Here is a 13,049-nt window from a genome sequence, read left to right as displayed (position 1 = left end):
TAAATGTTTGAATGTGTACTCAGGTTGTTTCAGGGACAGGGGATATGTGGGTAACAGCTGTATGCCACAGGGCTCCAGCTCAAAGAACATTTGGAATTATGTAAAACTATCTCTGAAAGCATTTTGAAGACACTTTGTAAGCTTTTCAATTTTCTTCAGTCATCAGGTAGTGGCACATCAGGGCTGGTTCTGGCCTGTCAGATCAGCGGTATAGCCCGAAGTATGCAGAGGTGATACCCATAGGGTGCTGAACAAAGTGAGGCACAAGTAAAAAGAGAGGGGTAAGGGGGTCCGCCCCCAGAAAGTTTGAGCATCCAACACTTCATTCCCTGCAGTCTGGTAAATATTCATTAAACAACTTAAAAACAGCTCACATTCTTCTAAGTTTTATCAGTAATTTGTCACACATATATTTTAAAAGTGAGTAGTTATTGTAACACATTAACAAATCACATAATAAACTCTGTTTACTGATTTAACTCCTGAATTAAATACAGATAAAGACTTCCCAGAGTGTTGATGTTGATTCACAAACCTTTCATGAAAGCCAAAAAAAAACCGGTTAAAATGACCAAATTACAAATATATAAATGTTTATCATATATTAACACCCTGAACTGGATCATATGGCACAATAACTTATTTCCCTGTGTTCATTAAGTAAATGTTGCTGCTGATACTTCTGTACTTTTGCTCAAGTCAAATGTTTAATGCAGGACCTTTTAATGTAGAGTTTATTTGTGCTTGGGTACAACTCCTTCTACTTACATTAGGTAGTATATTGAAAATCTTCCTCCTGCTCTTGAATGATGTTTGTCTCTCTTTCTCTGAGACATAACACTTTGCCCTTAAACACAAGTTGAAACATTTCAGGTGTAGACAACTGGTCTATTCCTGTGCCTCGGGCAGATGTACTAATTTATCACAATAAGTCATGATGACTCATATGTTTGAAACTTCTTGAGCTGGAAGAGGAAGACAAGGTAAAAAACAACAACATGGGTTTACTGGTGTTGAGAACATGTAACACAATGTATGCAACGCAATATGTCACAATGAGGAAGTTATAAAGAAGAAGAATGGTGTTCAAGTTGTTTTATCAGTCTTACAGCTGACACCACAAAAATAAACGTCTACCAGGTAGCTCAGTAAACAAGGCTGTTGCTAATACGCTGTGAAAACTAAGAATGCGGTTCGAACCTCTACATACTAATGGCAGAAGGAACTCTGATACTACTGAAACATTGTGTGATTTTGTGAGAATCAAGAGTTTAATCTCAAAGCTTTTCATCTTCTGCACCCCTTGATTGATTATCAGAGTGTCATCAGACTCTTCACAGTCCAGCTTCTCTTTACGGAACCAACCCTACTCACCTAACAAACCATGTTTTAGGGTGAGGCATCAAATAAGAGTTGCCCAAAACCAGATTTGTATAATTTATTAATCTTAAACATTTTTAAAAATGTCCCATTTTAATGCTGGTAAACAAACACTGGTTTATGAGGTTTGAAGGGCTTTCTGCTGGGGTTTTGTCATACCCAATGACCTGTGTGTGTGTGTGTGTGTGTGTGTGTGTGTGTGTGTGTGTGTGTGTGTGTGTGTGTGTGTGTGTGTGTGTGTGTGTGTGTGTGTGTGTGTGTGTGTGTGTTTGCATGTTACTGTCAGCACTGTGTCAAATATTTGTTGAGTTCTTGTACCACAGAGACAGAGGTGGCTCTGTGGTCTGAATACTTCACTCCTCTCTTTGACCATGGTTCTCTTCTTACTCCTCTTCAGTGTCTCTGTAAACTCGTAATTCTTTTCAGTGTCAGACAACAAGAGAAGAAGACAGAGAGAGAGAGAGAGAGAGAGAGAGGACTGGCTGTTCCAGCTGACACATCAGTATGATGCTGCAGGAAGTGGTAACATCAGTAGTTATCATTTTCCTGCAGGAAATGACACACTAGCACGCCCAGCATCGCCTCCACTCACACAGACACAAGGGTACATACTATAAGTGACATCTTCATGTGACACACACTGTAGACCTACTAACACATATCTTACACACTTGACACTCACTTAACTTAGCTTGTCTTCTCTATGATACTATGTGTATGAAATGTAAAATGCAACAGTGCCTATCACAACAAACAATGTTTTTTTGTCAATATATGTGTTTCCCTGCAACAGTGAGTATGTTACTTGCATTTTATAAAGTCAACTTTTATAGGCATCTTGGTTTCCATCCCCATCCCTTTACATTATTGTATAATTCAAGTCCATTGTCTGAGTTTATGGAACCAGTGGCAGCACTAATTTTACTCTCAGACAGAGATGACAAAAACACACAACAGGATTATCTCACCAAACTGCATATCAGGGGTAACGCACGCAAGCCTTGACTCTACAAAGACCTGAGTAAGGGGGAAGTGGAGCAGTGACTAATAAAAAATGAGCGACAGTAATCAAATTTCAAACATGCATGCAAGACTAAAAGTTCTTGAGCAACTACTTTTGAGATTTTGTCAATCTTCTGTGAGAGGTTATCAAAATGAATCATGAATACTATACTCTTTGATGAATCACATTATCTCATTCAGATCAAAATCAGTTTTTTAACCTAAGCTTGAGTACTGCAGAATAAAACAGAACAGAGATGAGACAGAAAAAACCCAGCTCAAAAAATCCAACACAGTAGCATGTACGTAGCCTAAGCAACAGAAACAATGATAAAAAGCCCAAAAGAAAATTAAAGGAATAAATCCATTAATGGGACGGTTGCATTTTCATGTCATTTATAATAAGTTTCATATAATAAAATAAAATAATAAGTTCAGATAATACATCTAGTTATTCTTAGCACAGGACCAAAAATGATCTTACCTTTACTGAACGAATGGAACCCTAAACTTACTGCCTCAGTGAGTAATCTGCATTTTGGCAGGTTTTCCAGTAAACGCTGAATCACAACTAATGAGTTTCAGGTGTCTTATGGCTGAGCAGTAAGTCAATACATGTTTTGACAAGCATCAGAAAAGGTGAACAGGAGCATAAGTCGAAGCTGGAATTGCGGGTTTTGATATGTTCAATTATTGCCAGTGAAGACGCCACAAATACTGTGTCACACAGTTTATGTTTAGTATTTCATAAATATATTGATGAGTTCACGTTTTTAAATAGTTGATGGAGAAGGAATGAAAGCTTAATGAGGCCAATGCAGATATGATGTAGCGTGCTTTACATGATGGATTTATACAAAAGTAAAATATGTACTGGGTACAGATTGGTTTGAGGACAAACTTTCACAGTGTACGTATGACATCATTTCCATCATTATGTGTTTATTGTGTTTTTTTACATATAGAAAGAATAAACAAGGTAAAATATTTGACCTTTGATGTTAATGATGCTGCTATGCCAAAAGAGTCGAAAATTTTGACCACATACCCATCTATTAGATCAGTGTTTCCTATAGTGGGGGTCCTGAGCCACCAAGAGGGGGGTAGCGATATGCTTTTCAAAATAAAATGAAAGAGGTGTGCTGCGTGTTATATGCCTCAACCACCTCCAGGGGCAGTGGGGGCCCCCAGGCTCTGGCACCCTTATTTTGGGGGTCACGTACTGAACTAGATAAGACACGATTTGTCCTTAAGTAGCCCAGCTTCACATAATGACTTCAGAAAGGAAGCAAGGAGTGAGCCAGAACTACATGGTAGTAATATGAATAGGAAATTAGTCATTAATCACACAATAACTACCCCTGTTGCAAAAGCTTCCTATTTCAAAATCATGCATCTTGAGCCGAGAATAATCACAAAAATCTCTTATCCAGCAATTTAAAAAACGTCACAGGAGAACCAAATGAGAGACTTAATTTCAGTTTTTTTTTAACTTGTAAAATAAAAGTGAGTTTTGTTTCTTCCAGGTGGAACACATCAATGCTTATTAATCAACAACAAAATGTAAAAAAATGTGACCAAAACATGTCAGCAGAGATACACTGTAACTTTAAAAACAATGTCTCAGTACATTGAGGAGATAGTTTGGATTAAATATGAACAATTTTCTCTGCATTAAGCGTTAAATGAACTGGAAGAAAGTTCCAAACTGAAAGTGACATAAACTACAAACTTTTTCAAATTGAGACCATTTGCTGTTTTGCCCACCAAACTAGAGTTGTTAGAATCAACTTGGTAGATCTAAATATAAAGGTATCAGAAATGACAGAGGACCAATTTCATACTCAGCAACAACAACACAGATTTCAACTGTTTGTTAGTAGGCTACATATATAACGTCATATGTGCATCAATACAAGCAGTATCTACAATACTGCTAATGAATCATATTGTTATACGTATCTTAGAGACAGGAAGAGAAAAAACACATTTAACTGGATGAAGCTTGCTTCATGCAGATTTTGATGAGTAATGAACCAGCATCATTGTAGTCAAAGACACTTCACTTATTGGGAGGGTTGGTCATACAGTCCTGATAGTGATCAACTATCTGTACCTCTCACTGCCTATAGTTAGTGTCATGTTTAGGCTGCACTAACAATGGTTACATTATGTTGTAATATTTTTCCCATCAGAGACTTAAGTTAGCTTAAGCAACAGAGAGTACCAGTAAGTGTGCTGAAGTGATTTAAACCAACTAAGCCACATTTAAATAAAATCAATGTAATTAACAATAGAGAACAAGAGTGGATCTCACAAGACTTTTTTCTTTTAGTCTGTAGAGAGTATGTTTTTTATGCCAGCCTAATTCAATGTGAATGAAACACACATTTTAACTATGCAGAGGAGAGCAAATACGTACAGCATGTAATGCATTCATCTGCAACAATAAAGGCCTTCTGCAGTTCAAATAAGCAAGAGAGGCTGTATATCTGCCATCCAGTTTCTCTTATTGTTGGGAGTGTCCATTGACTTTAAGGTGGTAAATTGAAAGTGAGTGGTGTATGTGGTTAAGTTACTAGGGGAGACCAGGGACAATTGTAACAGAGGGGCAATTGTAGCACACTCAGTTCCTCCAATAAAAGACGAGCTAAAGTGATGAGACTTACACCATACATTCTCAGTTCAGATTGTCTCTGTGTCTGCTAAAAGGAAATGGGATCATTTCACAAATTCAGAGGGTTTTTTTTAACACAAAAAAATAGTTTTGAGGTATGAAAGTTACTTGTTGGTTGTGAAGTATTTTTCTCCTGCTGGCTGAAGAGTTGACTGACTGAAACATTTAAACCTAGATCAATTTGATCTCACTATCTCTGCTGAAGATGTTTCTTGAGTAGCATCATTTGCCTTAATTTCCCCTGTATGTTATGTCGATAGTATATTCTTGTGAATTCCTACTGGGACTGATATTTTGTGTGTAATATGAGCGCCCTCTGCTGGGCTCCCTTCAGACTTGAGCAATTCAAAATGTGTGTCTCTGCCAACCTGTACTACTTTGTCCCAACAGTCGGTTCATTTTTGATAAGCTCTGCTAATTTGCTTTGAAATAGTTTGTTTTCCTTTTTCAAGTTCTCTTTTCATGTTGAGGATCTTTAGTTTGACCTTGTTTATACCCTTTAATTATCAATATGTAGTAGTCTATAATGCAGTCTATAATGCGCCCTGTGATAAGTGTTAAAGTACCTCAGGGCTTTTCTATAACACATTCAAATGAGAATAGGATGTCATTTTACATAACCAAACACACATCAGGGTTCTGAATATTGATTTAAATACGACAACCAGAGGTCCCTATATCATGTTTATCTGCTTTCCCTGTTGTGTTTGTCAAAAATAGAATTAAGTAGAATAAATCCAGACTTATCCTGTAAAGTGACAGAAATGGATCAACGTATGAAATCGAGAAAATAAGATCAAGACGTCCACTGTCCATACATCCTGTGTCGAGATAGTCTATAAAGGAATAGAAAAAGATAAGAACTGATCAAGTTAAGGGAAAGTATTGACAGGAAACAGATTCACACATCAGCAGAAGTCATGGTTCTCTATTTTTTTTATAAGTTCACTATGGAATATATGTTTTAAAAAAAACAGTGTGTTTGTGTTGTAACCAGCCCGCATAATATGAGAAGTGATCAGATTCAGTGATCCAACAAACGTGCTCTTTGTCTCTGAGAGAAGTCAGAGAGACTGAGGCCTTACTCTCACAGACACTCACTCACACAGGCAACCTTTAACATGGTCAGCTTCATGACTTCATCTCTACAAGTATTATGTACATTTTATTTATAAATCAGTTATTAAAAGTCAGGTTTTTAATATTGCAAAATGTCAATTTCAAGCATAACATCAATTGTAGAAGTGTCTACTTGAGACCATTGAAGAGCAGACAGCTGATATGTTTTAACACCCTGACACTTTTCCTTCCTTGATCAAACTGATGAAGGCACAGCATCCTACACCAGTTTGATCATCTTCAATTATCCCCGAATGCTTGGTGGCAACAGTAAAACAGAACTGAAACATGGAACTGAGTATTTTATCAGAAGCCTTGTGTTATTCAGAAGCACTAGAACGTGACACCTATCAAAATCCTGTTAAATATTTGGTTTTATTTAGTTGAAACCTGGTAAGTTTAAGCTAGTGTTACACCTATGCGTCAGTGTATGAACACATTTAAAATAGAAGAATAAAACTTGAGGATAGATCAACTTGTTAGTCCTGCTGAAGCAAGCTAAAGTTTAAATTAAAGATGTCTCCTAATGTGGACATTGAGATGAGGTTTAAGTAGAAGACGTAGTATTAACTTTAAGTACATTCATTTTCTAAAGTACATATATTTAAGTTAACTGACACAGTGTACAGTCTAAAAATGCTTAAGACATTTTGTGACTTGGATCATCACTGTCTGAGCTACTTTAAAGATTAGATTGCTTCGAAAACAAACAAGTCAATAAGTTAGAGCTGACAAATCCTCTCCTGACTGGTTTTGGCCTCGGGATGTTTTGTACAAGCTGTTGTGAAACAAGAGGGCTGTGACGGTCAGCAGAGCAGACACAGACAGCACAACATCTCTTATTTATGAAAATATGTCTGAATATGAAAAGAAAGCTGAGGGGATCATTTACCATTCATATTCACCCACACACCCATCACCTGCTAAAGAAAGGAAAACCTTAATAAAAACAGCACTCAATCACATGACTCAAAGTCCATCATTGCTCCTTTGTTTTATTTAAGAAAAAAAAAAAAATACGGTGACAAATAAATAGACAAAACAATGTAAAAATATAATGTTTCAGAGATCTGTGGGAGGGAATGCAAGAACTGCTTGTTCTAATAGCAGGATGTTTGTTTTCAGATTGGTCCCTGGTTTGGTAGATATATAAGAGAAATATTTCACCAAGTATCCTCATAGCACCGTAGGGAGGTCGTCAGGCCTGCGCTCGGATCTGTCGACCATGTAAATCACAGAAATGAAGGACAGACTCAAAACAATGAAACAACTGAATTAGCTGTGGAAGTTTCGAAAAGGGCCACTGCTGCTTACAGTTTCATTTCATATAAATATAATATATTAATTTATACATTGTACACTAGAATGGCTCTATACCACATACACAACTCAGGTAAACACGTGAATAAAAGGCAGCTGACAATTTAAAAAAAAAAAAAAAAGCTGTGGGGGATTTGAAATTAAGTTTTTTAGCTGCACTGCTGAAAATTCTGAAATCAAGATGATTCTGTGCAGAAACCTGTGCTTTATTAAGACAGATGCACACTGATACCACTTGCTCCAAAATTTCTGAAGGCATTGAGAACATTTTTACAATCTTAAGGAGCAAGTGACAAGAAGTCAGTGTTTTTGTGTGCGCTAGGTTTGAGTATGTGCAAACATTCAGTTGATGACATGAAATTGTTACGCCCTGAAATCACTACAGATTAAGCTCTTTGTTGTTTCTTGCAGCACTGATGGTAGAATTTAATCATCTATGTAATTTAGCCAAATGAAATGAAAACATCTTTCGCGGACGCAGAAAGCTAGCTAGCGCACCAGGAGGAAAGTGAGTCCAGCAAGGCCCACACCAGCCGCAGCAAACAGTGCCGTCTTCATGGACGAGTCCTGGCTCGTCTCTCTAGCGCTGCGGGAGAACTCACAGAATCCCTCCTAAAAGAAAAGCAATAAAAGAAACATTCAAAAAGTTAGGGCGAGAGTAGAGAGCATGAAAACCCTTGCCTTTATTTACAAGGACAAATGTATGTGCCGTTTTATTCCAAATAGGATAGTTTAAGTAAATAAATGAGCAGGGAAGGAAAAGTAACTGTACCAGCTAACAGCTGGTGGTGATTATAATATATATTCTGTAACATATGAATGTCAGACAACCTCAACACAGAGGCAGAAAGTTTTTTTACATTAGGACCATTTTTTAAATATCCTAAGAGAATAATGACTTGACCCGTTTGCTTAGAGATGATAGAGAAATAAATACATTGTTTTATATCAATTATAAACTCATTTGATCTACTTCTGCTACCCTAGGAAACGCATACAGTTAGAGCAAGTTAGTCAGATGTTGTATTTCTGCATCATGTTTTCTAATTGAAGACACAGTCGACCAGTGAGTGCACCTGCTCTCAGCTCCAGGTGCTTCGCAGCTGCTTGTTTTTCAAGTCATACTAAACCGACTCCCAGTATGGCTGATGCCAAACTCAACACACAGAAGCTTTGACTGTTACTACAAAGTCCATCTGGCTGAGCTGGTTAAATGTCTGTTGAAACCAGCTGCCAGCTGAAGAAAGGAGGGGTTTGAGCGTTTGAGCGTGTGTGTGTGTGTTGGGGGGGGTTAGGCAGTAGGCAGACCCATTCATAAAAGGAGACATGAAACTCATCTGCTGTTCAGTTTTTGGGACAAAACTTTCCATCCTAACTATCCCTTTAAGTATTTCCAGTTAAACTAGCTTCACCGGGGTGGTTTGAATTCATCTTTGAGGCTTTTATTTGTAGTATAAAAGATTATACATTCATCACAGTTTTACCTTTACAATACTAAATTCTGATAATCTCAAGTTTAGCACTGTTTGATCACGTCCCTCAATTTACACTGCTGAGGTTTTTCATCTTGAAGCAAACATTCCTTAGAATCTGGCCTATTGTTACTCTACAATTCACATAATCACAGCAGCCACATGAGACCTCTGAGAGTCTGTCTCATTTACAGTAAAGTAAAAAGGCTGCATCTGAACTAAACCCTGGCCATGTTTAAGCCACGTTTACACCCATGGACGTGAATATAAAAGCTTACTTTAACAGGAAGCAAACATGATCTGAATAAACTAGGTGGTTTCCCACGAAAAAGATCCCTTTTCCATGCAAGTCTCACTGGGATTTTTTTTTATTTTTTTAAACGGGTCCCTTTTAATCTGGTTTACTGTCTTTGATACCATCAAAACACTTCCCTTATCTACAATGTTTATATTTTAATCAGCCGAGCACTTTCACATGCATGAGTCAGCCAGTTTAGAAGCCGACGTGTTGTGACAACTCACCCATCCGTCATTCTCCAGAAGCCACTCTTTTTTCTCCTCTCCCAGGTAGTCAGCTATGGTCTCTGCCAGTCCCCTGCAGTGCCCGGGCCCCTGTCCCAGTTTCTGCCCCTGCACAGGGTCCAGCCCCAGCTTCACATCCTCCTGCTCCTGCAGTTGTCTGGCCAGCACCCCAGTAAAGGTGAAAAGGGATACAACCCTTCCCCAGTTCAAGTGTCCATCTCCCACCAGTTCCTCCATCACCTTCCTAAGACCGGAGCAGGGGTCCGGCCCGCACTGCCTCAGGAAGGTCTGAGCCAGGGATTGGAAGCGGGCCTGGTGCTGCTTCTCCATGTCCTGGGCCAGGCGCCTTATAGCAGCGGCTGACATGCTGGGAGGTGGAGGGGCTGGCCGTGGGCTTGTGCAGCACAGGGACAGGTAGTCCTCTGCCAGAGCCAGGGTCTCTTTCCACAGCCCGCACGACATTTTCTAACAAGGGGAGGAAGCAGTTCATACATTTAATAAACTCAATTACAAGTGACATGTAGGAATTAGAATTGATTGGCTGGGAGAACAAATGTAAGGTTTGTTAATGTCTTTAACCCAAAGAGTAACAAAATGACTGTGTTATACTTTCTTATATTTACACTAATCATTTATTTACAACATAACTTCATAATTTGTTTGGTCTTGTGTGATTAAAAAAAGTTCACAGCTCAAAGATTACATTTAAAGCTGCTAAAATATAAAACAAGCTGCTAAATGTTGTTGTAGAAAGTACCTGAAAAACAGTGTATGGTCTTATTTATGAATTATCTTTTGTAGTTTTTGAATATACCTTATTAAAGATATTATTTCCAATCAATCAATTAAGCCATACACTCTGCCTATTCACAGTTAGCTTTAGCTTTTAACATAAATTACCTACAAACATCACACCGACTTTAGATATTAGGATATGATGGTGAATAGGGTTTAGCGCTACGTGTTGGATGCTAACAGACGGCTAGCCTGTTAGCCTTGTATTCTCCGTGAATACAAGCCGGAAGATGCCGTCGGATGTGTTCACTTATCAAAGCACTTAACAAAGACGACAACACAGTTTTAGAATATGCGTCGCATAAACCGATAATTTGTGTATTATGACAAGTGGTGAACTTTCATTTGGCTGGTTTAATCCGACGCTGACAAGAGATCTGTCACAGAGCAATGGAGGACACAAAGGACTGCGTTCACACAGGATGCTACCTCATCTACTAGAGCCACATACACGCATTTACAGCTGTTTCAAAACCAATATATGAACACCTTCTTGTGGCGAGAATATCAAAATCTAAACAGGACACATTTACACGTAGGTATAAGGTGTTTTTCTGTAAGTGAAAGAAACAAAGCTCACCCTCCCAGCGATATCAGACTGCGCTCTGCACATACGGACGGCGGAAGGACACCCTCGGTTCACTCACAGCTTCCCTTACAGGCTGCACATTTATCATATAACTCCGCCTCCACTTTTCTTTCATTACGCACCATCACGCACAGATTGGCTACCCCCGCAAAAAAGCCCCGCAAAAGTCCCATCATAATTACATTTAACGAGCCATCGCTGGATTTATTGGAAATAAAACTCTCGTATATGAGTTGTTATTCTAGTTATTGTTTACTGTATAGAGAAATGTAGGTAAAGTCCAAATACGGTATGGATACAATAAAACGTTTTGAAGCAATAAGCATGCATTTATTAGAATGAAACTGTCCATGCGCAGTGTATGTAACACAGGAGGCTAGGCTATTGAAAGCTGTCTTTCTGCCTGTCCACTGTTCAACATGAATAACTACATAAGCTTATAAGCCATATAGGCCTACTCAATGCAGCAAATCAGCCTTATGTCGGTCTATCTTTAGCTATAAATATGAATGGCATCATGGTAGCCTATAGATTAAAAATAATAAATTATATTCTACAAATCCCAGTCCCTGACAGTCAATGAATCGCTGAGTTTATCTTATAAGCATCAATAAAAAAAAACACATCTTGTCCCTGAAATGTGACTATTTGCCTATAAATTAATTGGTTTTGTTGATCCTTATAGAATAGAATAGAATTACTTTATTGATCCCAAACTGGGAAATTGTGGAAATTTCACCCCAGTTATTGCCTCCATACACTGGCTGACAGTCAAGCTGAGGATTGATTTTAAAATACTGTTGACTGTGTTTAAGGCATTACATGGACTTGCAGGTGAGAGATCTTAGGTCATCAGCACAGAACCTTCTGTGACTGCCTAGATCCAGCACAAGGTTCAATGGAGATCATGCTTTTTCTATTGCAGGACCAAATCTGTGGAACATCCGTCTCTCTCACACTATTGGTGTTTTTAAAACTCGCCTTAACACATATTTATACTCAGTTGCCTTTAATGTTCAGTAACCCCTCAAGCACAAAAACCCATAGCTCTGTTATTCCTGTGTTACACTGGAATTAAATGTCACTTGTTCACTTTTTTATTTATTGTTGTTGTTGTTCTTGTCTGTTACTTTCTAATGATTTGCTTCTGCAATGTTCAGCACTTTGGATCAACTATGTTGTGTTTAAAGTGCTGTATAAAGCACTTTAAACACAACTCCAGGGTTGAGGGTTAGATCCCCAGCTGAGCAACATGTCCGATGTGTCCTTGTGCAAGACACTTAACTGCTGCTACTGTGGCGGTGTATGAATGGATTAGTGTTGTACCTACTCTACGATGTACGTCGCTTCGGATAAATGCATCTGCTAAGTGAATTGTAATATTGTAAATAAAGTTGAGTTGAGTTAAACTTTAAAACTGACATGATTTTATAGGTAGGCCTACAGGATTCAGTTGTGACCGAGAAATAAGGGAAGCTTTATAATCAGTGCTGAACAATTCTGAAATCACATAAAGAAGTTCTTGAAGAAAAGGATGATTATTTTTCAAGAAATACAATGTTAGATTTTGTAGACTTAATAAGACTCATTGGTCATAGATGATGTAAAACAGACACTGTTGGATTTTTGCATCATGACTGATGACCTGATGTCATGGACAATGTTTGTTTTAACGTTCTCTGACTGGTCTTTTTAACCTGTATTGTCATGTGTTATATGCACCTAGGAAAGCTGAATCACCTCTCTGCACAACAGCTTTATCTTTAAAGAAGCCTTAACCTTAATAACTTTTCTCTATTCTCAAATAAATGTATTGATGGCATTTTCAAGTGAAATGATCAAATCTTAATAAAGGTCTAATTCCAGGTTTCAGTTCTGCTCTGAAAAAATTTGGAAGCAGACTTGTGATCTGGTTTCATTCATCACCAAACAGTCCAGCTCCTCTCACTCTCAGTGAAACACATCAAACAAATTCAGTGATGATTGGCATGAGGAAGTAAAACATGCTGAGGATATGAACAGCTCACACTGGGGTATCTGGTGACATGTTTCGGTACTTTCTCTTTGTGGTAACCCCCCCCCCCCCCCCCCCTGTCTTTGCCATCTATATTTTGTATTCATGTCTTTTTTCAAACCTATTTACCTTGGTCTCTCCCTCTGTGTGGTTTCCTTT

At 38.3% G+C, this 13,049-nt stretch overlaps 1 protein-coding gene across 1 annotated transcript; it reads right to left on the bottom strand.

The window, feature by feature from the left end:
- Positions 1 to 7,147: 7,147 nt before the first annotated feature.
- bcl2l10 (BCL2 like 10) lies at positions 7,148 to 11,026 on the bottom strand. Its single transcript, XM_029280709.2, has 3 exons — positions 10,868 to 11,026; positions 9,493 to 9,957; positions 7,148 to 8,110 (listed from the first exon to the last, which is right to left on the bottom strand). Exons 1-3 carry the CDS (start codon positions 10,898 to 10,900, stop codon positions 7,988 to 7,990), a joined length of 621 nt encoding a protein of 206 aa, XP_029136542.1. The 5' UTR covers positions 10,901 to 11,026; the 3' UTR covers positions 7,148 to 7,987.
- Positions 11,027 to 13,049: the final 2,023 nt, after the last annotated feature.

The sequence above is a fragment of the Labrus bergylta genome, chromosome 3 (genome assembly GCF_963930695.1).
Source record: "Labrus bergylta chromosome 3, fLabBer1.1, whole genome shotgun sequence".
NCBI lineage: Eukaryota > Metazoa > Chordata > Actinopteri > Labriformes > Labridae > Labrus > Labrus bergylta.
This window is presented reverse-complemented; position numbering and strand designations above follow the sequence as displayed.

Bases quoted from the DNA above. Each gene is read 5' to 3' on its own strand.
- bcl2l10 (XM_029280709.2), bottom strand. From the start codon at position 10,900: ATGTGCAGAGCGCAGTCTGATATCGCTGGGAGG. The intron at 9,958-10,867 runs GTGAGCTTTGTT...TCCCCTTGTTAG, and splicing joins AGTCTGATATCGCTGGGAGG to AAAATGTCGTGCGGGCTGTG. The intron at 8,111-9,492 runs GTGAGTTGTCAC...CTTTTCTTTTAG, and splicing joins TTCTGGAGAATGACGGATGG to GAGGGATTCTGTGAGTTCTC.